A 26,746-nucleotide genomic window follows, 5' to 3' on the forward strand; every position below is an offset into this window, starting at 1 on the left:
ACCTAGAATGTTGTGTGCTGGCAAGGTCTTGGTTCCTTCCTGACAGTGCTCTTATACTTGCTGCACTCTTCCTTCAGAGCATTTCATGGCTGTAGCAAAATGCAGAAACTTGCCATGTAACTGTAATATAGGGAGATGATTGTTTTCAAGAGTAAACCCACATATATGCTGTCCAAGAAGCCCAGGTGGCTTTGGTGCTTGCCATTTGAACATAAACACGATGTTTGTGCAGTGGCTACCTACAGGGGGTGGCTTTAATTAACGGCAGAATAACGAAGTGGTTTTTGAACTGCAAAAGGACATGTGAGAATGACACACGGGTGAATCTGAGCTACCTGAAACCTGACTGAGACATATAATGACCTGTGGAGGTAGATCAGTAAAAGTGCAAGGGCATACAGGCCCTTGAAGTCCTCTAAATAAATACAAGGCTGGGCTGGGAGCTGGAGTTACTGCAGTGTTCTGTGTTCTTTGTGCTTCTCAGTGCCACGACTGCCTTTCCTTTTCAGTGTATTAGTAGAGGAGTATTGGTTGGCAGTGACAATGAACTTGTTTTATTCCAGTGTCAATCACTCTTACAGGTTTTATTCATCTACATTTCGGTTTGTGGATGACTTTGTATTGCTTGTGGAAAGACAGACAGCTAAATTTAGCAAGCTGCTGTTCTGATACAGAACTATGGTGATGCAGAAGTTTTCCATCAGTAACTCTCACTCTAGTTGTTTTTTCCTAAACTTGGTTGCTTTCCTAAGTGTCTTCCAAATACGGAGGTGATTCCAGGTGAAAGGATCTTGCACTAATGTTTAAATGCAGATATTTTCTGCTCAGGTCATTAGATGGGAGGAACCGTCTTGAGCAGGGCATGTCTCTTCAGTGGACCTTCCACTATGAGTGGAACTTGCCATGAAGGGAGGACTTCCCTTCTTGGTCTGGGAGAATGCCATGTTCCATTCTCTGTACGGTTCAAAACAGCTCTTTAAAATCTGCTTTGGCGAAACCAGTGCACAGAGTATTGCTGTGTCATTTACTAACAGTAACAACTTACTGCTAGCTGGTTGTGGCGCCAGTTAGAAGTGCTTTGTAGGAAATCTTGAACATCTCACAAGATATATTCCTTATTGGACTTCCAGTAGAAAGAAGGACGTTGTGATCAGAAGTACACTTTGGCCCTTTTACTTATCCTCTGATTTTCGTGCAGTATGAATGAACGTTCTGTAAGCTGCACGTGGAATGCCTGAAAAGTTGTGATCTGGGACCTCTGTGGATGAGGCTGGGATGTCTCATCTGCATTGGTATCTTTTATTTCAGAGTGAATTCCCATTGCACAGTTTTTAAAAATTCAGTTGAACTTAAAAACAACCAGACAGCCAAACAAATAAAACGAGCAAGCAGAAAAAAACAATCCACCCACCTTCTTAGGGAAATTCTCTGGTGCTGCTACAGTCATTAGTAAAACAACAACACAGAAATTAAGATAGCTAATTACCTTTTTAATTAGGTATGAACTTTCCTCTGTGGAGGATTATATATGCTATGTTATGGAAAAGAACACTGCATTAAAAATAGCTCTACTCTGATATACAAATTACATGTTTTCTCTAGAGCAACTCATAAAATAAGAGAACACCATGTATGCCTTTGATTTCACTGGGGATCTGTTCCTAGCAATAAAGAGCGTACAGAGGTCACTCTACCACTGGTTTTATTTGGTTTGAAAAATATAAAATAGTTTGTCCATATGGTCTTATGTTACCTAATTGCTTCATCTAAAAAGAATGCAGGGTTGTGTATCTTAACTCCGTGATTTGTGTAGCGTTTTAAGAAGGAACTATTTTAGTGAGATTTGGGATTATACAGCTTAATGCTAGTGGATGCTGTTTGCACCCAAGTTCACACAAATATCTTGGTTTTCTACTTCTTATTAAAAGATCTGACATGTAGGGCAGCTAGTGTCAACTTGTTCAGTGTCTGAAGATTTAAATATGCCAGGAAGGCAAGAATTTTTTTTTTCTAATGGTGCTGCCAGAAGGCTGAGGTTTTTGTCACTGGAATTTAATTGCATTAAATTAACAAAGCTTTTTTTCCCCTTTTTCAGGCAGATTCCAGATTAAAAGCTCTTAATGCAACATTCAGAGTGAAAAACCCAGACAAGTAAGATTCCACATCCTTCCTCCCTCCCTTTCCCCTTTTCAGTTACAACTGTAACTTCAGATGACAAACTATTCTATCTCCTTAGAATAAATTCAGAAAAGAAAAATGATCTTTCTGCACCTTAGTTTTGAACAGAAGCTCAATAAGGAGGCAATATGAACAGATTTGATACATCGTGTTGCTAAAACAGGAAAATGCCATCGCTTCATGGAAAATGAGTCCTTCCTTCTAGCTAGATTAAAAGCTTGGGAAGGTAAAATAAAATAAAAACACACAACACCAGACCAGAGAAATAACTTCTTAATATTTTTGCTTGCAATGAAATCTTTCCAAACATGAACAGAGTACAGATTGATAGTAGATCTTTCCAAAAGTCTGCTAGTATACAATTCTAGATGCATGCATGCTGGTGCTGTAGTTCGTAGTTGTCTCCAAACTGCCAGATTTCACAGATGCTTGTGGAGGTCTTGAGGTCAGTTCAGCTCTGCTGCAATTTGGGATACTTGGAGACAGGCACTGAAAGCAATCTGATGGATTAAAAGACTGGTCAGAAGGATGAGGATGAATAATGGGAGGATGATCAAACCCTCGGTGGTTTGAGGAGATATGAGTGTCTACTGTAATAGTCTGAAACATTACAAGTCTGTAATTGTTAGAAACATTAGTATGCAGCAATAGGACGAGGGATTTTGCTGATTTCCATTTATAAGTGATAGACACACTTGCAGAGCCCTTATGGATTGATCTGCTGTCCAGCAGTGGCAATAGGGTGTGCTCTGTAGGGTCAGGGCATGTGCCTGACTGCTTTCTGTTGTCTGTTCTCTTTATGCTTCCCAGCACCCATGGGCATTGTATCAAGGGTGTTAGAGGGTACAGACCTTTCTGAACTTCTTGATATCCATTGGCAGATTTCTCTGAGTTGGTCCAGGCCCTCTTTTCTGGAATTTGCTGATAGTATTTATTTTTGCAGCCTCCTGTGGCAGCGAGTATTTTAGCGTGTATTTAATGCATATGAACATTTATGAATGAGGTCATGGTAATAATAGGTGAAGTTGTCCCCATGCTTGAGTCCTGTATCTTTTTTGTTTGCGAGCAGTGGGAGTTTGCTTTCCCTTCTTATGTGATGGGAAAACTTTGCCGGTAATCTGCCCATACGTGAGAAAGGCTGGTTAATACTGAGATGAGACATTTACCGATATCTTTCAAGGCAATGTTTCAGAAAGCAAAGCTGTTGTTGAAATACGGGTTGGTATAAAGCACAAAAAGAGTTAATACAAGGAAAATAGGAGGAAGGCATTGTAACAAAAACAATCCCTGAATATCTGACTTCACAGTGCTTAAGAGATACAGCACCTGCTTTCTATTGTGTTCTGCCACCTACGCAACTTCCAAATTGAACACTTAGTTACAATGGCAAGCTATTTTACAAGTTGTATAATAACCAATGAGCGTATCCTGTATTTGTTTATTAAAAGGCTCTCCCTGACTATAGCATGTGTGGCTTGAGAAGGCACAGTGCCTTGCTTTGTCTAGCACAGTAATGCCTGAGCTGCCTGCAGTCTGGCTCCTTACTCTTTTATGTTACCTTTGATGCTTGTTTGAGTGGGTGGTAAAGAGGGTTCAGCAAGCTCACCTTGCTATAACTGATGGCACTGCTGTGTGGAGTGTAGGTGTTCTGCCTATGTCCAGCTGCCTGAACCAGTGAGGGTCCAGATGAAAAACTGCTGCAACTGCCAGTTCAGATTGTCCTGTGGTGCTGTGGAACTGCACCCTTAGCTTAAAGCAACATGAGGAACTTTAAACAGCTGAAGTGATGCTGCTCTTGGAGGTCAAAGGCAGACTGGGAGTTAAAGCTCTTCCTGTGTGAGGCAATTAATATCTTTTCTGATGGAATTATATAGTGATAAAACTTGGGTGTTCTGATTATCAGAGGTAAATTTGCAGTCTGTCTCCTACAGACCTCTTTTGAATTCACACCCGTCCTCTTCTTCTATCCTTTGTTCTCCATTAGTACTTTGAATCAAAACAATAGCTTTCTTCTTGGTGAAAGATTTCTTTAGAAAACTCTATGTTGTTTCCAAAGGCAAAATTAAAAACCAAAACCAACAGAAAAGCACCAAAGCACAAAAACTGCTCTCTATCACAAAGCAGGCAAATGGTACTGACCTTGTAGCACTGTCCTTACTGATTTGGAGAACTACAGCTGAGTAAAATGCCCAAAGTAAATAACTTGTATTGAAATGCCACCTCCCATAAATGAAATACTCTTCTGTACTATTACCATAACATCTCTATGCAAAGAAACTTGATAATTTCCCTTACAGAGTTGTGGACTGATCAGTTCGTCATTTGTGTCTGAAGCTCTATTTGGTTGCTTAGTTCTTAAATATGTGGACTGTTGGTAGTGTTGCAGAACCAGTAAAACCAAGGGAAGAGAGCTAGACTTGTTTCAGTAGCTGAGTGCCACAATCGCATCTTGGTTCACAGATTCTTTTGTTACAATGCACTGGGAAGTAAATATCTCTGTATACGCCTCTCCAAACTCAGTTTGGAAGTTAGGTGGTACTGTAATTATTGTTCTACATGAGTATTAAGTAGTGCTTGAGCAAATGCTTGAGAAATAAACATTTGATCTACAACACCATCAATCTCTTAAAAAACACTTTTTGCTGAGAGCTGGCAATCTTAAGACTCAGTTTATAGGAAACATTATGCAAAAAGACAGTTTCACTTTGGTTTGTGCTGTTCAGAGACAATAATAGGGCAGCTTGATTCAAAGGTGATTTTTTTTTATTTTTTTATTTTTTATTTTTAATATGGGGGAGGTATTGGTATGGGAGATGATACATTGCTGCTGGAGTCCAGGATGCTGAAAGTTGTCCTGGGTTCCTGACTCTTGACTTCAGGGAGTACAGCATTCCTAAAAGCTTTCTTGCCACAAAACAGAGTAAATAACACCTTTCATTATAAATTTCTGGAGTGGGAAAGGGAGTCTTCCTGAGCTGAAGGCATGCTTTTTAATCTTTTGTTCTTAGTTCAATTATTTCAAATATCTTCACTGTTTGTGTCTGCAGCTGTCTGACATGCTGCCCTGGTGCATATTTTATAAAGTGTAAACTGAAAAGATTGCTCTCAAAACCCCACTGTGCAGATCAATGACTATTTATTTTTCCCATACAGTTTCTCTGCTGGCTTTTAAATCTTTTTATGTACTTTAACCCTGTGTGTGTGTCACAGTCTTATAAAAGATGCTCCTCGGAGATCAGAAATACTAGAAATGGTAATAAAACTTCTACTTCCTGAGTACAGGGAGGAGAGTTTTTCAGGTGAGAACTTCCTGGTAGGGGAAGGAGTGTTAAATGAAAAGCCTTGGACTTTTGTACTTGGTCACCCAAAGCAAGTGATGTGACTCATTTCAATAAGGCCTCTTAGCCACAAACTGATGTACAAATCCTGGCCATATGTATGAGGGGGGATTAGGGGTTGTTTTGTTTTTTTTTCTTTCAGTGTTTAACCATCAACTTGGAAGACTAACTTCAGGCTCCCATTCTTTAGTTCTAGTTGCATTCTTCCATGTTACTGATTTGCTTATTTTCAGATCACTGTAGCTAGTAAGTTAGGTACAGCTATTTCTGGCTTTCTACCTAAATGAAATTGGTTCTTGTATGCTGCCTGTTTCCAGAGTAAGTTGTGAGTTAGATTTGACTGTAACAGGGAGGGTTTATGCATGCAGAAGTGTCTGCTGCTGTGGTTTAATTGGTTACCAGTGCCTAGCAAAGCTGTGATAATTGACTCTGCTTTCTAATTGCGATGACCTAACTTGTATCAACTGAAACTAAAACCAAGGGTTAATTGGGGTGACTGATAAAAAAGCTTCTCAGCAGTAGCAGGCTGGCAGTGTGCACGTGAGCACTCAGTGACTGACTTGACTGGTTAAGCTGTGCTAACTTGCTTATAGCCACAAGTAGGTCCAGTTCTCAGTAGGGTTTCATGCACAGCTATTACAGTTCCACGCAGCTGAGCCTTGAAAGCATTGTGAGAATGGTGGAAGCATTGTGAATGCTTCCCCGAGCGTCTGAAATGCTGTACTCAACACTGGCTAGATAGCAGCTGGAAAGGGAAGTTCTTTTGTCAGGTCACAAATGTGAATGTGTTTTTATTAAACAGAATGGTTCAGCTGATTTTAGCTTTGCAGTTATTTTAAGCTTTCCTATTCAGTAACACTTGCTTTTATAAATCCCATGAAAAAAATCAATAGCAGTGATTTCGGTTAACTACTCATCTCATAAAATGTTATCTCTTAAATTGATCTGAACTGCCAGCATTTGCATATCAAAACTAGTAGTCAGACAAGTGTTGGGGTTGTTTGCTTTAGGGGAACTGAACTCTGCAACCACTTCTTCAGGAGTCATCAGCTAATGTCACTTCAACACAATCCAGACTTCAATACAATCTTGCTGGTGTAGCATTGTGGCTCTATCTTGCATTTATTGAAAGCTTACTTTCTTGATGACTAATGATGTATTATCTGTTTCCTGCTCCCAGGAGATTTACTGAACTAAAACACTATAGTGATGAACTGCAGTCTGTCATATCACACCTTCTGAGAGTCAGAGCTGTAAGTATTTCCCATGTGTGTCGTGACAAATAGTACAACATATACTTACAAGGCAGCATTTCTTGTTTAGTTGAGAGAAATGGTGTGTGTATTCTGGAATAAGAGCAGTTCTGACTGAGAGCCCAGCTCTAGAGCAAGGGGCAGGAGATGGTGAGGACAGCATTGCCTTGGAGCAGGTTTTGGAGGGGCTGGGGAAAGAGTCCCATATGTGACACACATCAAGGTTAACATTCGTGTTTGTAATCTGCTGTCCCCACTGATGATCCTGTCTACAAGGTGTTACAAAGAGGTACAAAATGTCTTTTTCTCTCAGCAGGCACGTTTCGCTTGCAGGATGTCTTTGCTAGGAAGGAACTAAAGCTCAGTTTTCTGGTCAGATATATAGGATTTTGTTTTCCAGAGCTTTTAGTATGAATTGTGCATGCTTCCCAGCACACTTTTTTTTTTTTTTTTTTTTTTTCTACTTCTTCAATCTCTGAAGAATAATGTTCTTTTTAATGATAAGAATAATTATGTCATGCATCAAGATTCTCTATGCGCTGACAGTGGAAAACTATAATTAAAAGGAAGGCACAAATAGGAAATCACAATTCCAACAATGAGCAGCAAGGTACTGCCTTTTTATTGTGCTTAACAGGGATTTCATTTTTGCTGGGAGCTGTGCTGTGGAATAGGTTGGTAATTGATTGATCTTCTGAGCTGGAATACTTGAGAGGATTAATCACTGGGGTTCTACTAACGGTGCCTTTTTCTCAGAGCTGTGTGTGCATCAGATCTCTAGGATGATTTCCTTTTCACTGCTTTAACAGACCAGTAGCTAACTCTTATAGGACGTCAGTCTAACGCATTGGTATGTCACAATTAGAAGGGCAGTATTGGGATTGCAAGTCACACCTGGGAGCGTGTTATTCACGTTATAACACGTGTTATTCAGGCATTGTTGCCTGCTGCAGCAGGTCCTCTCTCTCCAAAGAGCTGAAAGGATGTGTCTAGTTGTGGCAATGTGTTCTGCAGTGGATAGCTTGTTTCCTTTCCTTTGTTTCACTGAGCTGGATGGGAAAATGAAGTCACTTGTTTGAATTCCTGTGAGACTTTCCCTGCCGTCTTGATGTCAGCGTGGATTGCTGTCTTGTTATCTTTACATTAAATAAGCATGCATGCATGTAAACCTAGCATTGATCAGATGAAAGAGGCTGTGCCTTACAGCTGGATTGCAAAATCTGAATTAACTGATAATTTACAGTCTCAGTAGACACATCCTGTATGTGAGCACTTCTGAAGAAATACTTTGAATATTGCTTTTCAGTGCAGCCTTGACTGTGACTTCAGTCTTCAAAGATTTTCTGCTTTTGAGTTTTCCTTCACTAGTGGCTTAGATTAGACGTTAGGCTAAACTTGTTTGCCTGTGTGAAAGCAGTAAGACTTCAGCTCAGAGTTTGTGCAGGGGTATTGACAAAGCAGCTCCATTTTAATGTTCATGACCAAAACTAACCTTGAATGTTTTAGAGGGTAGCAGACCGGCTGTATGGCGTCTATAAAGTTCACGGCAACTATGGAAGAGTATTCAGGTAAGAGTTCATCCAGTTTTCAGATGTCTCACAGGTATTCTAGAGAGAGTAGTAAACTTAGTTATGTTTATCAAAAGCAGAACAACTTATCTGAAACATTGAAATGTCTGACTTGAAAAGTGTTGTTTTGCAGTACCACTGAGGCTTGTGTTGGGCCTCTGGATCTGCTGCTCTTAGTCAGAAGTGGACAACTTCAGCTTTTCGTTTTGTTTCCCAGAACTTTGGGACTTTTGTTGTGACATTGGCGTGCTGTTTCTTTAGAATGTCACTTACTGCCTATTTTCAGGCAGTTTTCTCTGAAAAACCTCTAGATTCTTTTAATAGTTGAAAACCAATAGCTGAAAACTCCACGCGATGTTAGTAACTTGGGTTTTTTGGTTGTTGTTTCTTTTTAAAGTGAATTTGCCAATCGTTTTGATTTATACGAGTGAATTGCATGCTCGAGTTCTCCATCTCACTGGAGAATTAAAGAATCTAAACTTCTGGTTAAGGGAAACCTCCTGCTTCTACACAGTGTTCAAGTGCTAAATTTAATTCTCTGGGTTAATGGATTGCAGATGTCTTTCTCATTGGGGGTTTTAAAGTGAAATTAGGTGTAGTTCTATAATAATACAAAGACAAACAAATGTCAACGTGAACAGTGGAATGTTTATGAAAAAGGACAAAATAAATGCATTAGGCATAAGTTATATGAAATATAAGTGGACCCCTTTTTTTTTTTTTGTATAAATACTTGTTGATGTAACTCTTATTGCTCATAAACCTCATGAGGTTTCACAGAGCTGAGAGCACAAAGTTGCAGTGTACATGGGTGCTGTGAACAAGCCTCCTGCTATCTTTACTGGAAATGATTCCTATGTGATCTAAATAGTCTCCTCAATGTGAATAGGGAGTTGCAGTAATGAGGAAATTATTGTTATTTTTAATGAGTGGAACTAAACAGAAGCCTACAATGGAAACAGAAAACAGAATACACCAACTCGTTTCAGTAGAGGTAAAATGCTTGAGAATGTCAAATCCCACCTTCTGTTTTTTTGCAATGAGAAGCTTCTATCTGATAGTTGCCAAAAAGAAACTGAGCTTTCCACACTTGAAACACAAGGTAGGCAAAACTCTGTTTTAGAAACCTTCCTATCTTTTCTTTAAGTGACCCATCATGTAATTTTAGCTGTTTAAACAAGACCCTCTTGGCTCAAAATGAACTTTAAGCCATGTATGTTTGTTTGTCAGGACAACTTTATGCAGCAGGGACAGTTGTTGAATAGAACGCCTTTCATAGACTCGCTGCTACACTGTCAGTGCTGCTGCTCACAGGAAGAAAACAGTTTGGCAGAGTCCAACTGCAAGGCAGTTTCCATTCAGGTGTCACCTGGAAAGAAACTACATACAGGATGCAGCTTATTAACTTTCCTTACCCTTCACGTGTGATGTTGCTTCTCATTTGTTTTTCAAACAGTGAGTGGAGTGCCATTGAAAAGGAGATGGGGGATGGGTTGCAGAGTGCTGGCCACCACATGGATGTGTAAGTACTGACTGAATATCTGATAGTTTGATGTAAGCCAGATGTAGAACTCTCCCTCTTTCCTCTCTTTTCCATCAACCCAAAGTACATACAACTAGTGTAACAAGAAAGCTGGGGGCACGTTGTTTTTAGGTGTGCAGTGTTTCTGTGCCTTGGATGCAGGCATAATTTTAGCGTCCATATACTGTATTAAGTAGCTCAAAAGGTCTCAGGAGAACCAGAGTGGTTTCTTTTTTATTATTATTTTGAAATTGTAGAAGTGTTTGGAATTCTTCCAGCCTTTCTTTTAAGCTACTATGCCAGAAACTGGTGGAATACAACTTTAATGTACTGCAGGCCTGATGAGATCCATTTGTTTTTGATAGCAGTATTTTGTACCATGTAGTAGATGGTACACAGACTTGGACTTAATCACAGAAAGTTAAGAAACTTAATTATTTAGCTCCAAAACTCTAATGGATTCTTGAAACAAATACTGTCTGGATCTAATAAAGTAGAGAATCCTCCCTTTTTGCATCTCTAGAGTCAGTTGGCAGAGCTGCATGAAACGCAGCCTTCAAAATAAGAGTCTGACGTTTCATAGTGCTCACAGAAGCAATACTCCAGGTTCTTACTTTTCAGGTAGTCCTATGCAATACAGTAAGTGGAATGCAACAACTTCTCATGACTGTGAATCTTCTTTTGTAATCAAGTACTATTGTAAAGTAGCAACTCCAGCAAGAGATGGGAACTGTTTGTCATTCCTTCGTATGTATCATAATTTTTCATTGTTTTCATACAGATAAAGTGTAGTTTGTGTAGAAGCAAAGCTATCAAGTTGAGATTATGCTGCAAATCTATGTATGTTGTACATACATATGTGTTGGTTGTGATTGTTACTAATGGAAGGGTTTGAAGAGCCATGCCAAAACACCCTTGTGTTTTTTTGTTTTGTTGATTCTTTTTCTTTTCAGATAAATTTTGCTTTAATCAGATCTTTAAGAATTTGAACTTTTGAGTAATTTGTTCCCACTTCTGTGCCTTGGTTAACATGGTGCTTTACAGCCTAAAAAAAGATTACATTTTTTACTCTCCTGAGATTAAAGAAATGAATGATGCATTTTGCTTTCAGAGGAAAATAATTGAAATAGAGATGGAATGCAGTGTTCAGCACCTACTACTATATCCATAATGTGATACTGCTGACTTCTTGCAAGTCCAGTGAACGTTCCCATAACATTAGACTGAAGGGATTCTTTGCAACTGAAAGCTACTTCAGGAAAGTTGCCTCTTAAACTTGAAGACAAATTGAATTATTCTTTATCTATCCCATGTGCTGTAGTCTTTACCAGATTTAAACTTTCAAGGACTTATTGCTTGGGATGATAATATGGAAGACCTCCGGATATGTGTTGTGTGATAGGATGAAGCTTGCTAATTTATAAATAAAAAACTGAGTATGCTGAGAAAGTGAATGACTGTAATGCTGGCATTTGAAATATGAAAGAGGAATATTCCTAGCCTTTGTCTTCTGCCCTTTATGCAATTAATGAGTGACCTTTTATCTGTTCATCAACTGGACTGTCATTACAGGTGGAATCAGTCTTAACTAAAACCATGTTTTAGTTGAGGATTCCCTCGAAGAGTAGGAACTTTCAGGACTTACTACAGTGTTTCTCCTTAATATTTTCCCTGGTTTGTTGATCCATTCAGGACAAACTAGTGTTTAAATTTCAGCTTAGACAGTCAGAAGTACAGTTTGCCATAGAGCTACCTTGAAAACAAACTCAAGTGTGACTTGAAAAATCCTGTCTAGGTAAGATCTTTTATGGTGTGTGTTTGTTTATTTTGGGAAAGTTGTTCTGCCACATGCAAGCTCTGGCACTTCTCTAAACTTAGAACTTATTTGAAATTGAAATGCATTCCATCTGCTGTCCTGGGAAATCTAACCACTATACTAAAATTATTGTACTTCAGAACTTAAAAATGGAGGGTGAGCTGCACGTGACCTGTGTGACTGCAGGATTTTTCAGAACATGTATGTGCATGGCAATTTTATCACGAGGAGGCCTGGCATGCCCATGAAAAACCCTGCTGTATCTTTGAGTTCAGAGCATCTGAACAACTTGTGCTCGGATACTGAAATTCATGTTTGACCAGATGACCATGTCTACCACGCTTTCCTCAGGCTCCACATTGTAGCAGTTCTCCTGCAGGTAGCTGTTGCCTCTTCAGAGTCTTAGTTCATGTTTCCTTCATAGCAGGCCTGATGGTAACATTCAGTGCAAGTGTCTCAGACACCTCCGGTGTCTTTCCAGGAGTCTAAATGATGTTATTTCTTACGGAGCATGCAGGATTTTCTATTCTCTCCCATGTCATGCTACCAGTTACTGTTCAGATTGACTCTGCCAGTTCTTCCTCAGAGGTAATTATTAGAGAGACACCAAGAGAAACAGAGGAACTCAAATACTTTGCAGAAACTTCAAAGGCAAGAAAGGCCCTCATTAGCACTTGGGTTGCAATGCAGCGGTCAGTAGGCAAGCGTGGACACATGCTCACAGCAGGGAGCCTGCAGCTGTGGGAATGCTTATTTCTTCCATGCCAGGGATTGCCCCAGTCTCGGAATAGATGAAGGCATTTGTGGTAGGATCTCATTTGTTCTGTTCATCTGTACCATGACAGTGGTACTCGCTTTGTACTGACATGGCGTCCAGTTGTCACTGTGCCAACTGAGATGGGCAGGTCTTTTAGCTGTAGGCCTGACCCTGCAGGTGTTTCTGAACAGTCATACTAGTTAGTGGAAGACCTACAGTTGGCAGTATAAACTGAAAAAGAAAGTGCTTTTTGCCATTTTTAGCAGACGATATCTTAAATGATACTGAATGGAACTTGCTGAGTGTAAGAGCTGTGGAGTTGTAGCCCTCATGCTACTCAAGTTTTCTCTCTAAAGGGCAGGATTAGACTTGTTTTTGCTCTGAACTCTCATGCCTGACTTACACAGCCAAAGAAACAAGGAGCTGAAGGGCTTCGTGTTCTGGTGTTCGGAACACCGCTGTGAGTTTTGTGTTCTCAGGCTTATGAAAAGGCTGAATAACAGACAATACAAACAGCTTCTTAAATTCTGCTGCTTGCTTGCCATCAGCTGTGATGCTTACATTTCTAAGCCTTAGTACTTCCAGCCTTGCAAGGGTTCTTCTGCATCATATCTTCTTTTTTGCCTTGGTGCTGCTTCTTGACGATCCACTGAAGAAAAGGAATAAATTGTCCCTTTCCTGTAATAAAAACTGCCTGATCTTCAGCAGGAAACTTATGATAAATCTTGTACTCATCAAAAGATTTATTGTAGTAACATCCAAAGAAACAGGCCTGCAGGAGTGTTTATATTAGCTGATTCAGAGTTTAATTAAAAACAAAGGACAGAGGAAAAACCCTTCTTAGAAGTGTTCTGCTGTTTTACTTTGTGACTGGCCTTTCTGTCAAACAGGTGTCCTCTCTTGTTACTGTCTGTGTAAACCTTACAGTTTAGATTAAGGAACTTCCTATTTAACCATGGCTGTTTTTCACCAGATATGCAGCTTCTATTGATGACATTCTGGAAGAAGAGGAACATTATGCGGATCAGCTGAAGGAGTATCTCTTCTATGCAGAAGCACTACGGTATGTGCAGAAGTATGCAGCTCAAGTGAAGACCATCATGCTTTCCTCTAACATGTTGGTGCTGAGTTTAATTTGATATCCTCTTCTCTAAGCAGCAGCAAATTCAATGCTTCACATTCTCATCTCTTACTTTGCTTATTCGCATTTGATTGCTCTATGGGTGGCAATAAGAATTTAGAACTAAGATGACTAATAGTAAAATGAAACATTAAAATCTGGTTAGCCTGGAAGATAGTGCTGTTTATTCCTTTGGTTACAGTGTTTCCTTGGCTTCTCATGCAGTGGTGCCCTGGTGTGCTGGGAACTTCAGGTTTTAAATGGGCCAAATAGAGCTGTTACAGCTATTACAATTTCAGCAGGTTTCAGAGTGTGCTGTATAGCTTTCATCTGCTATACATTATTGTGCAGCTAAATGCTATGGGGTTTGTTTGTTTTTTAGACTAGACTTACCAGGACAGTCCTTTCCAAGCATGGATACAGGAGCAAAACTTTTTATGCAGTAAGATTGTACCTAGTGCTGTTATGCTCTTCCTGAGCTGGCTCTGAACTTCTTGGAGAGGTCCAGTAATGTTGTAGAGATTCAAGTTGGTGAGTGATGGCTGCTGTCTGAGAACCCAGAGCACAAGTAGCCCCCCCTGGGAGACGATCATGCATCCGGCAGCGGAGTACGGATGCATCCTTGTCAGCCCACACAGGACTGGGACTTAGTGCAGGTGGTCAGAGGAAACTTGCCTCTTTTCCAGATGAAAGGCACTGTGTGAATCTTAAAGCACACTTTCTTGTTTTGTTTAAAAAATTAAAATGCCAGGAATTTTACGACTGAGTGGGGCGTTGCTGTTGTGACAGGCTCTATCTCCAGATACTTTTTGTCATAGCTGTGATTTTTCTCAACTGTATTTTGAATAAAATTATTTTACAGTGATGTTCTTAAGTAGGTGTTAGGGCTCATACTGCTGAGAGTGTCTTGAAATGAGTCTAAAAAGAAGATCGGAGGAGCAGAATGCTGCTGTACTAAGAGCTTTCTTTGTACTTTGATCCAAGCTTGCTTAACTACAGCGATTGTAATGTTAGGCATTCTGTGATAAGGCTGCTGAGTTTGAGCTAGATAAATAACTGAATGTACTGCCTGCCAAAGAAAGCATTTTGCCATTTGTAGAGTTTAAATGGAGGGAAACGTAGCAAAACAAAGTAATACATGACAGATCTTTCATTACTTTTCAGGGCAGTTTGCAGAAAACATGAATTAATGCAATATGACTTGGAAATGGCAGCACAGGACCTAACGTCTAAGAAGCAGCAGTGCGAGGAGCTGGCAACAGGAGTGAGTCTTTCCACTTTCTTCTTCAGGATGGGTTGTTTTGTTGTTTTTTTATTGTTGTTGTTTGTTTTTTTTTTTTAATAGGGAGAGCCAAACTTCTTAGAATGACATTTAAATGGCACTAACGTGATGGCTTCTATTTATAAGAAGTTGGCATCCTATGAGCTGTGGGCCTCTGAGGTTTAAAAGTAACTTGGTTCTTGATGTAAGCTCTTGGTACCGAACTTCTCTTAATGAGTATTGAGCAAGCAGAGGGTTGCAGGAAATAGGATTTGAGCAAAATAATACAAATAACTCTATCCCTGAGGTCAAAAAATGGTAGGATTTCTGACAGGCTTTCTCTGCCTTTTGAAAGGTGGATGTTACTGGTATGTGGTGCTAGTTCTGCTTACATAGAAGATAATGGCTAAAAGAAACCTACCACTAGTAACGTGTATTTATAATACTGAACACAGTGCTGATTCATCATGAATCTGTTGATGTTCTAGAGAACTCCTTTATGGTTTTATTTTATTATACAAAATATAAGACTTAAGTGCTTTCCTGCTTCAATTTGAGGAAAAACTATTGTGGAAACTTCCTAGTATCAGTGGAAACTTGAGTCCAATCCATAGACAAGCCGTAAGAGTTTGAATATCATGTTATTTAATGGTGTGTACAGATTCCAGAGTTCCTGGGTATAAAAGCTGAGATACAAGTTCCTGTTTAGCTCTGCCTCCTCACTTAGCTCTCAATCTAATGTGAGCCACCACGCCTCCCATATCTATGTGCCTATGGGACATGCAAGAAGCATTTTCTGGTAGTTAAGTCCAAACATGAGCTGGACATGTAGGAAAAGCCCTAGTAACTGGTAAAAATCACACTGTCTCACAACCATGCTCAAGAATCCCAAACCTAGAGTGTCTTTGCTTTTGGGGTGTTTGTTGTTTTTTGTTTTTTTTTTTTGTAGACCGTGAGAACGTTCTCCCTGAAAGGGATGACCAGCAAGCTGTTCGGGCAGGAAACCCCTGAGCAGAGGGAAGCCAAGATAAAGGTTCTGGAAGAGCAGATACAGGAAGGGGAAGAACAGCTTAAGTCTAAAAATCTGGAAGGCAGGTAAACAGGCTTTATTTTTTCAAAGGAAACGAGGCTTGTCTTAGCAAGTCATTGACTGGATGCTCTTGAAGGTGTTTGCGTTTTATAAGTGTTTTTAATATATTTTTGGTGTTTATGAGCTGTCTATAAAAGCTCCTGTCAGCTGCAAGTTGTGAAATAAAGTACAGTACATGCAGTTAGCTTCTGGTCTGAATATATGACTTATGTAAAACCTGATGACTTTCCCAGTTACTGAGCCCACTCTAATGGCTGACTTGCTTGCTTTCATGTTCAGTTAGTAATATGTTTAGCAGGTGGGCATATTGATCTGCAGCTGAATAGCCTAAACTCAAAAGCCGACTGGCTTCGAATGCAGTATCTTTTTGGCTTGTGTGCATGGGTCCTAAGCTAATATTCTGCAGCTTTTCCTATGGAGGACAACTGACTCCTGTTTGAAAGAGATTAGAAGTTCTGGCAAGCTGTGTTTAGTAACTGCTTCTCAATGCTGTAATGAAATTTTCTTCAGGAATGCAAGAAACCAGCATTCCTTAAGCAATGTGATTATGTCAAAACATGTTCATCATATAACAGAAGGGGTAAATGTGGTATCTCCTGATATGTTAGGATTAGAACAGAAAAGATAAGACTAGTTCATGAGCAGTTCAGAACAACAAGACATTCAGTAAATGCAATTTCTTAATCATTTTGACAGAAGTACTGGAAATCTGCTTTTTTAGCTCTGGAAGTAATTTTCAAGTGAATACTTGCCTTGTGTATGTGATCCAGCGCAAATGAAAGCATTGAATTACAGGAATCTATCTCCATTTTAGTTAAGAAGTACTGAAGACATATCACCAAACCAATAAAATTAATTCCTGAAGTGAATTGCCCAAGTCGAATTTGCCTTGTAAATGCTGTACTTTGCTGTCTCAAGTCCTGATGGCAAATGAATTTTCACAGTGTAATGACCAAAATTCTGACTTGACAAATGAAAAAGAAAAGTGCAGTGTTGTGCAAACTGAGTGTTAGTATGAAGATATGTAGTCATCCCACCGGAATCAGAGAAAAGTATTTTCTGAATTGTGCCGCTTCTATGGTAGTGATGCTTACTGAATATTAAAAATAAAAAAAGCTAAAAATTGTGTGAAGTTGGTTCTGGTTTAAAATCCATAAGATGTAGATGGAGAATTAAGTAGTAGAGCCAGTTGTAAAATGAGAACTCTGGGATGCATAACAACTAAGAACTTGGTTTGCTGGCTGAAAGACAGGCTGCTTATCATACCTGGAACTGCTCTGCTGTGGGCTCAGAGGAGGGAAGATGAGCTGAGGTTGTAATATATAGACATTAACAGTAATAATGCTTTTAATTCCAGAGACTTTGTGAAAAGTGCCTGGGCAGACATTGAACGGTTTAAAGAGCAGAAGAATCACGATTTGAAGGAGGCGCTTATAAGCTACGCTGTTATGCAGATCAGTATGTGCAAAAAGGTACGTCTGCCTTTATAGAGCCATATGTGTGTCTGTATGTATACCCAAACTGATGTGTATATCACATTAGTAGAGGATCAGATACAAACTGTCAGCATCTAGGAACGTTGCAGTCACAGAAGGTTGGAAGTCACTAGTGTAAAACCTCCCTCCATCCTACTCTTACTCTGAGACATGCTGATATATGTAATAGGCAGTATGGTCCAATTTTGGTGTGGTTTCTGCCCTGTTCTTATGTAAGGTTCTGTGGGGCTTTTTGTTGAATTTTCTGTGGAACAACAAAAAAAAAAGTTTGCAAACTGAGTGTATTTCCACCTATTTATTTTCACTTTTTTTTTTTTTTTTTTTTTTAAATTTTAAAAGGGAATTCAAGTTTGGACGAATGCAAAGGAATGCTTCAGCAAGATGTGATTATCTGGAAGTGAATTCCTCCTCCAAGTGCCAGAGAATGGAAGCACAAATGTTGAACACCGATGTTAAGTTGCTACATGACTTACGTATAAATCATGAAATAAATGAGTTGAGTGAATAGTTTTTCTTTCTGCTGATTGCAATTGTTAATAAAGGCCAAAAAGGATATCTTGTTAAATGTTTAGCCCAGGCTGCCACTATTGTGGCATATTTTATATGTGGTAGCAAATTATTCAGGAGTAGGAGTTACTGAAAACTACAACTCTGTACTTGGGCGAAGGTGTAGGGAAAGTTATCCCAGAAAGTATGAACTGAACTGTTTTGTGAGACTTGTGGAACACCACGCTCAGTAATGTGTAGATCACTTCCAGATGCCCTTCTCTCAGCCCTTGCTGTTTAGAATTAGTAATGCTCAAGGGTGCTTTGGTTTTACAATAGGACACGCAATTGTGTTCTTGAGGTTTACACCATCAGAGGGACAAAAAACTGAAATACTGTAATGCATAGGGTTCACATATAAATGCCTTTGCATGCCCACAGAGAAATGTGCTTTTCCAAAGTTCAGGTTAAGCAGTCTTAAGCTCCTGAGATATTTGGAGCTCTCTACAGTAAAGGTGTTGTATGGTTTGATGCAATACTCTGCATTTACTGGTTCCCACTTACCTTTTGATATGGGCATTGATTTCATATCAAACTACTTCTTGCAAGTTAAGGAAACTGGTGGTCCATCTGAGCAGCAAAACCAAAGTCAAAGCTGGGTAAGAAACAGATGCAACTTCTGCAACTTCTGTTTGATTGTTTGGAACTTGTTTACAGTAGATGTGGATCTAGTCTATGGTATCTCTTCTTGTAACTGAAGTGGTTTGGTTCTTAAACTGAAATACAAAAACTGGTGCAATTTTCCTAGTACTTAAGAGTAGTGATGTGCAGAATCTGCAATGAACCGAGGTGTCTGTCTGGCTCTTGTAATGATGTTTCTGTGTATAACATGGTATCAACGGTATAACATGGTTTGTAGTTACAGGTACTTGCATTAAGTGTTTCCAGTTATGAAAAACACTTAGCACTGTTTAATATTGGGCTTTTCCTACATTCCTAAGGTTCCTGAAGTCTTGTGGAATTCATTACACTTGATTGCTAATGCTCCAGGAAGCTTTGTAATACTCTGTTGGGAAGTGTATTTATTTTCTCTGGGTTGTAACACTACTCAGATCTTTTTTAAGAGATGCTCCGGGAAGTCTTTAAAAGCTGTTTTGATAAATTATCAATAACGTGGTTACTTGACACGTTCCATGTTACTTCTGTCTCCATAGCATTTCTTTTCTGTAAAACCATTGTAAAGATCTGGTGTACGCTACAGCTCCAAACTCGGAAGTAAGAAGCTGGGTGCTTTGATGTATGTTAGCTTTTTCAGAGCTTTTGACAGTGTCACTTCTGGGAGGTGGCGTTGGGCAGAAGGAGGCCTCTCTGTTTGATACTTACCAGGAGAAGTGTTGTTCCATTCAGAGGATTGCGATATCCAGTTCTGATACAGGCTGAAGGACTCTTACATTCCAAACCAAGAAGTTGCACACTTGACGTGCTCAGTAAGCCTTCTAAAGGAGTGGTGCCTTAATACAATACCATGAGGCGCTCAGTAGGTATTTTTCATGCACTTTGATTTTTGGTAAATCTTTCTGGTGCCTCTTTCCATATTTCACTTGCTGTACAGCTTACTAAATGTATTCGTATGCCTTTTTTTTCCTTGCTAGTTGTACTAAATTTAAGAAGGGAACAACAGTTCTTGTAAGTTTTGTGCCAAATAAGCTAAATAAAATTGCTCTTTGATATTTTTGTTATGCTGTTTTTGTAAAAATGCTGTCTTTGCAGTGCTGACAAATGTTGCTTAATTTCTTGAATTTGGTTCTTGGCCATCTTAGCTCTCAGACAGTCTCCAAAATTTGGTTTGAAAGTAGAGAAGTAAATCTTGCACAACTAGTTGATTTGCCTTTTAGGTGAAGAACATGGCATTGAAGTCTGAAATTATCTGCTTGTTATATGCCACTTTGAGCCCTGCTTTGCTTTTGCCCAAACAGGCCTAACTGTGAGTTTCATACATCTTGTCTGGGTGAGAGAAGCTGCATTTCAAAAGGGTTTGTGCTGTTTGACACAACTTGGGTGAAAGCTGAGTTAAGCATAATTTGAACTAGCTTTATACCTTTTACTTCTGCTGTTTCCAGACAAGCATTGCTTGCGTCTGTGTACTCGTGGATTTTAGCAAACTGAGGGTTTCTTCCCCTTTCTTAAGTTTTTAGCTCTTTAAGGGGGAAAATCATCTAGTTATTGGCTGTTTCCATGCAGTTAATAAAGTTCACAAGACAAACTGAACTGTGCATCTTCCCAGTAACAGAGCAGACTTACATTTTGTAACTCAAGCCACGGCCTTGGCTAAACTCCTGTTATCTAGTAAATGTAAAAAATAGGTGAGAGGCCTTAGAATAATAGCAGTCAGGTAGATTAACTTAATCTCACCAAAATGCTCATTTATAAAATCGCTTACCTGTGTGAATAATCGGACTTACTGCTGGAGCTGTCACTTATGTCACAGGCAGGCATTACCATTGGTTGTACTGACCATGACCTTCCCACCACCTGCAGGACCTTGGTGTGGCTGCGTTTTCCTGCTCCTGAAATGTAGGGAGGGTAAGAAGCTGTGAGGTAAGACATTTTTCTGAATGGTCATATATATATTTTTTAAATGTTGTGCTACTTAAGTTTCTGACCAAAGCAGAGTTACTCTAACAGCTCTGTGTGGAAATTGATTTGGTCGGTGCAGAGCAAACCTCTGAGCTGAAGTCCCACTGAACAGCTTGCCTGGTGCAGGTGAGCTGGAGAGAAGGGGCAGTCCTGTAGGCAAATGCATTGCCACAAAGAGGTGATACAGCAAAGCTCAGCTAGGAGAGACCTTGCTTTCCCATATGCCTCTCCCTACCACCCAAATCCTCTCAGGCATCTGGAGCTGGAGCAGGGCGTCTCAGGGCTAGTACTTGGGGAAGCTTCTCGTGCATGTATGCATGCATATGTACACACAGCTGTACATAAACACAACTTTGGGTCCAACTGAAGGAAGCAGGATGCTGTGTTGAATGCCTCCTGGCTTTGGTAGCCCAGAGCATTGAGCTCCTGCTTAAGTGAAGGGTTGTCGTTCTTCTTGGCATCTGAACCTGTGATGTGCAGGAGGGGAAAACAGTGCTGTATTGCCCTTGTTTTGAGGTGGTGATGGTGGTGAGCGAGATGGAAACGGGAGGTAAGAATTTCAAGAGTTTTCAAAGATTGAAATGGAGTGTCTGTGATGATAATGGTAGTGTGTAGGACAGAATCAAACATGGTGGTAACTGAGATCTCCAAGCTGAGTGGAACACCAGTAGTGGTGCAGTCTTCGTGTTGAGCTCAGACTTATTTACTTTCTGGTATGACACCATAGATCAGTGTGATCTTACTGTTGTTTCTCATGGAAACAACATTAGCCTCATTAAGGCTGGAAAAGATAAGATCATCAAGTCCAACCCATTGACCAGGCCCACTGACCATGTCCCTCAGGGCCACATCTCCACGGTCCCTGAACACCTCCAGGGATGGTGACTCCCCACCTCCCCAGGCAGCTGTGCCACTGCATCACCGCTCTTTCTGAGAAGAAATTTTCCCTAATATCCTGTTTGGCTTTGTTTGCTTGCTGTTCCTGAACAGATGAGATAGGAGAAGAAGCTACTGTCTTTGAAAGCCCTTCATAATCTTTACAAAAACTCTGATCCTGCAAAAACCATTGTAATCAGACATAGGCTGGGGACCCACAGAGCTGACGTGCCATATACCACAGGCATCCCACAAGCTGCGATGAGTGAATACCTCATTTGTCTGCAACAAGTGCTTTCTGCTAGCAGTCGGCATCGTGACAACAATAAAATCAATTCTACTTCAGCTCAGAAAGTAGCTGCAAGCAGATGGGGGAGATGAAAGGCGAGTTTGTGTGGCAAGCCTCTGTGGGATGCCGTGGTGCTAACGGTGTAGTCGGGAGGAAAACGCAACCCCGTCGCCCTCTGGTGGGTCTCCAGCACGGCGTTAGGGGGCCGCTCCGTGCCATTGCTGCAGCCCTGCTGGGCTGGTTGGAATGGTTGAGGTCATTCGTTGCTGCGGGTTGCGATATGCAGAAGCTCGCGGGCAGGTTTTGCAGCAGGCTGACTGAGCTGGATGTATGGCAGAGGTTTCTGAGCTGGTGGGACGGCCTTCTTGCTTAATAACTGCTTGGAGGAGGTGCAGGCTGCACAGTTGAGGGTATAGCTGTGATTGCTGGTGCTGTCTGTGCTCCTCTGGGAGGGGTGGGAAAGCTCCTCCTGCCCAGTGCTGCTTTGAATTTGGTTTTTAGAAGAAACGTGCCTCTGGTGGCAGCTTTGAAACTCGAAGAAGTGACAGAAGCCAAATCTTCAAATGGCTGTTCCAAAGGCTGAGCGGCGCTTTTTTTCCAGTCTCATTTGCCTGCTTTATCTTCCAAGCAAAGTCACTGCTCTGTGGATGGTACTGCTCGTGTGGGGGCACCAGTGCTATTCTGTGACACAATCTGAGCTCTACGGACACCAGAACCAATTTGATGTGGTCTGTTTCTATGAATGTCTTGATTGGCACTGATCTCTTTTAATTATGTATCAACTATTGCTTTTCCGGGGTTACTTTCACGCTGACAGGCCTATAATAATCCCATCTCTCAAATGAGATAGGTGAAATATTACTCTTTTTTTTTTTTTTTTTTTTTTTCTTTCCTAGTCTCATGGGTTGTCTCCTGAAGTTCAAGCATAGCTGAAATCAACATCAGTGACTCAGAGGTTCCTCATGCTGGATGATCTTTGGGGCTTGAGGAGAAGCTGCAGGGATCTGCGTGTGTGCTAATGTGAGGAGCTGATCTCTGGTGCACCTGACTGAGGAGATATCACCTCTGCGTGCAGCGGATGACACACAGCTGTGGTTGAGCAAAGGCTGCACACATAGCGTGATATGATTTAAGCATCCTCATAGGATGAAATGAAGAGGATGACTTAGAGTTTGCATGTCCTTGTATAGATATCCTTGTATAGTTCACATGTTGTTACATGTCAAACAGAGCTGAAGTGCTTAATTAACCTATAAACCAGAATCAGGAACGTTCATTGGGAAAGGGCTTTATTTGTGGACCAGCATTCAGCCTAGGAAGGCAAAGTATCAGAGGAGATGAAGGGAATCTAAAATGCTTCCTCAGGTACGCGGGGCAAGTTGGTGTGAATGGTTTCTGGTGGAGCCCTTTCCAGACACATAACCCACCCCACAGCTCATGCTGGGAGGAACCACAGAGGAGCTTCAGGTGTGGCTGTGCTATGCCTTTCAGTTCCTCCTTCCACTGAGCCCTGTGGCTGTGGAAGGGGCTGTCCCAGGGTCTTTCTAAGCCATCAGCGTTTGATAGAGGAGTACATTAGGGCGGGTGGCAGCCAAGTGAACTGACTGTTAATGGGGCTGATCCCCCTGCCTCACCTGCCTTTTAGTCAAGTTTTCAGAGGCAGAACAGAATGTTTTTGAATATGAGGTGTTTGATTTCTCCATTACCAGCAGCTCTCCTATTCCTGTGATGTGCTGGGAATGCTTTTGTTCTTTGTGTTCCTTACAAAGTTTGTTCTCACTGCTAATGCTGCTGCCCTTCCTAGCTTCTTCATGGTTAATTAATCATTCCCAGCCTCTGTATTTTGGATTTACTATTCCTTCTCCCTCCACGATGTTTCACCTCTTCCCATTTTCTCTAAGCCAGGAGCAGGGATTGTAACAGGTGTTCCCTTTTCCAGTTTCAGGGTCCTTAAAATATTCCCAAGCAATTGCTGGTGATCGTTTCCATTATGTTCAAATCCTGTCTTCTGGCTGATTCGGTCACTGCTATATTTAGCTTCAAAATGCTAAATGTAGTGCTTAGCTGGGTTACTTTCAGTTTCCTTCTAACAAACACACATGACTATTTGTTGGCTGCTCCACTTCATGCTACTTTTAAATCTGAAAATATTTTCTTTAGACACCCTATATAGGAACTTCTGTGCTGGCTTAAACAAGAATGCATCTCTGCAGCTCCTGGAAGTGTGAAGCGTTTGTTTTGGTGGTGTTTCTGCAATCAACATCAGACACAGCAGCTGTGGCACAGGCTGCCCAGGGAGGTGGTGAGTCACTGTCCCTGGAGGTGTTCAGGAAAACGGTGGATGTGGCACTGGGGGATATGGCCTAGAGCGGCCACAGGTATGGGCTGGCATTTGGGCCAGATGATCTGATCTTAGAGGTCCTTTTAACCTTAATGATTCTATGATTCCTGGAAGACCAAGTGGCAAGTCTTCTCCTGCTCAGTTGTGCAATTCCCCTGTTGCTGTGCCAGCACTTATCTTCCAGCCTGCTGCCTTCTGGCAGCACGGTGGCCAGCACTGACTTCTCTCAATCCTGCCTTGGTTAGGAGATGAGGAGATGGGTGCGCTACAGCAGGTAGGAGGTGCGGCTCCATTGCTGGCTGCATGGTTGTGAAATGTTGTGAAATTCTCTCAGCAGCTGCTCCTGATCCAGCGAATGGAAAAACAAACTGTCATGTGGCTGTATCTGAACTTTTCATGCAGATGTTAGATTGCCACAATCTGGGGAAAGAGGGAAGAAAATGAAGTGCTGGTAAAACAAAGCTGCTTGTCCTTTGGGCCAGCGTGTACCAAGGTGATTCCTTCACATCAGAGTGTTTGGAGGGGCTCTTGTTTAGAAGCATAATCTCTTCTTCTACAAAGGGACTATCCAACCCAGAGGTCACAGGAGAAGGGGACTTGGAGCTGTTTCTGTGCAGTTTCCTTACATCTGCCCAACTGTATGGGGTGTGAGATGGATTCAGTCACAGTAAGAGCATGGGAGGCTGAGCGGTGGCTCCTGGAGATGTCCCTGTCTGTGCTTGGGGAGGTAATTACGTCTCGGATCCAGTCTGCCCTAAATAAGGAACAGAAGCCATAGTGGGTCATTGTTTTTCTGCTTTTGAAGATTTTGGTCCCCTTTTTGGCTATGAAAATCAGAAATTGGGACTCTGACAGATCCTTCTTGGGAGCGGTCCAGAAACATCTGCTTTGCTCTTCTCTAGAAAAGGGAACCCCTGTCTTAAAGATGCTTCTTTGTCTTGCTTTTCCTGTAGAAGAGGAATAAGTGCAGGTCCACGTACTGCTGCTCTCTGTGTTCAAGGAACAGGATGCTGGTCCCAGAGACACAGAGGACCTGGCTAGAGAGCCCAGCACAGTATGTCAGGGTGGGAAAATTTCTTTGCTTCCTAATGAGATCAGTGCAGATTTATAGAGCTCTCTGCAAAAGAAGAGTTAACTCAAACCATGCATGCAGAACAGCTGCTGATCCACAAATGAACATGTTCCAACAGGAACAATAAATCTTGTCTGTACCTGTGCTTGCTGGAGCCAGATCCCAGCAGCACCAGCTACAATTCTCACCTATCTCCACTCAGTGCTGCTGCACATGCAGTGCCCGTGGGCTGCAGTCTGAGGGCAGCACCCGTGCCGTGCACAGGGATGGCAATGGAGAAGGTGACGGAATGTGTGTGGTTCTGCAGTGCTCCCACCTTTGTGGTAGCTGGATTCCAAGCTGGTTCCATGGGACAGGAGCTCCTGTGACAGGGACAGCATGATGGACAACAGGGCTTTGAAAGAAATAGGAAACAGTGGCAAAAGTAATCTAATTCATGTTCCTCATAAGCCCTGCCTTGCACACTGATGTGTTGTCCCTGCTGTAACTGTGAGAACTAAAAGCTTTGGCTCAAGACTTTCCTGCTGAACAATGTCTTTGAGAGACAAGCTGGTTTCCATTTGCAGGCCAAAGTGTTAAAACAATAGAAATCCTTTTTTTTTTTGCATACAGCTGGCCTGTCAGAGAGACAGATCTCTGCCACTGTGCTTACATCTTCATCCAGACTTCCTCAGCTCGAAGCATGCGCGTTGGAGCTGTGCTGCTGTATGTAGCTCCAGATGCAGAGCAGCAGTGAAGTTGCCCTCAGAGGTTTTTCTGGATCTCATGCTTGGGTGGGGATCATCTCTGACAGGAACTCTGTGAGCAAAGCCCCAGCTTGTACCTTCTGTTGGGGGGAAAAAAAAATGCCCCAGGGCAGAGGATTTGCTGCAGCCCTTTGCTGTGTGGGCTCCTTCCAGGCTGCCTGGAGGTGCTCCTCCCTCATCTTCCTTCAGCACCATCAGCTAAGCTCTTATTTTCTTCATTTTTATTTCTTTTTTTTCCTTCTAATTACTTGATTATCTTTTTTCCTTGCAACACATACGTTCCTGTTGTTTCTGTCACATTTCAGAGCAGCTGGAGGGGAGTTCAGCTGCAGGTGTGTTCCTGCCACCCTCCCCATGGCACTGACACAGTGCAGGTGACCGTAAACCTGAAATTTGGATGGAGCAGGTCCTATGGCAGTCATGTGGCATGCTGGGTGCCAATGGCTACTTGTGGCCTACCATAAGGTTGGGCTGCTTAGGGTGGAGGAATCAAATCATTGTGGAAAGATGAGGAAGAGTGGTTAGCCTGAGGCTGCTGGGTGCTTTCAGAAGGAGGAAGAGGCCATTCAGGTTTCCTGCTGTAGGATATAAGATGAAGGCAAATTCCCTCTTCTGCTTGGTCAGGGGGCTGCACCAGTACATCTGACATTGAGGCTTTGGAGCGTGACCAGAGAAGGGCAATGGAGCTGTGAGGGGTCAGGAACACAGCCCTGTGGGGAGCAGCTGGGGGAACTGGGATGGTTCAGTCTGGAAAAGCGGAGGCTCAGGGGATACCTTATGGCTCTCAACAACTCCCTGAAAGGAGGCTGTGGTGAGGTGGGGCCAGCCTCTCAGCCACAGAATGAGAGGTAATGGCCTCATGTTCAGCTGGGGAGGTTCAGGTTGGATATTAGGAAATCA

The 26,746-nt window shown here is 41.6% G+C and overlaps 1 protein-coding gene across 3 annotated transcripts in view; it reads left to right on the forward strand.

The window, feature by feature from the left end:
* The window catches only part of SNX4 (sorting nexin 4), a 31,587-nt gene extending 11,972 nt beyond the window's left edge, over window positions 1–19,615 (forward strand). For all 3 annotated transcript variants that reach the window (XM_048952819.1, XM_048952820.1, XM_048952822.1), the window contains exons 6-14: window positions 2,096–2,151; window positions 6,697–6,769; window positions 8,276–8,337; window positions 9,794–9,859; window positions 13,406–13,495; window positions 14,717–14,816; window positions 15,763–15,908; window positions 17,261–17,375; window positions 17,739–19,615. In XM_048952819.1, coding sequence (XP_048808776.1) covers window positions 2,096–2,151; window positions 6,697–6,769; window positions 8,276–8,337; window positions 9,794–9,859; window positions 13,406–13,495; window positions 14,717–14,816; window positions 15,763–15,908; window positions 17,261–17,375; window positions 17,739–17,786 — 756 coding nt within the window. In that variant the 3' untranslated portion in view covers window positions 17,787–19,615. The remainder of the gene's footprint in view (window positions 1–2,095; window positions 2,152–6,696; window positions 6,770–8,275; window positions 8,338–9,793; window positions 9,860–13,405; window positions 13,496–14,716; window positions 14,817–15,762; window positions 15,909–17,260; window positions 17,376–17,738) is intronic.
* The last annotated feature ends 7,131 nt before the right edge of the window (window positions 19,616–26,746 follow it).

The sequence above is a fragment of the Lagopus muta genome, chromosome 8, assembly GCF_023343835.1.
Source record: "Lagopus muta isolate bLagMut1 chromosome 8, bLagMut1 primary, whole genome shotgun sequence".
NCBI lineage: Eukaryota > Metazoa > Chordata > Aves > Galliformes > Phasianidae > Lagopus > Lagopus muta.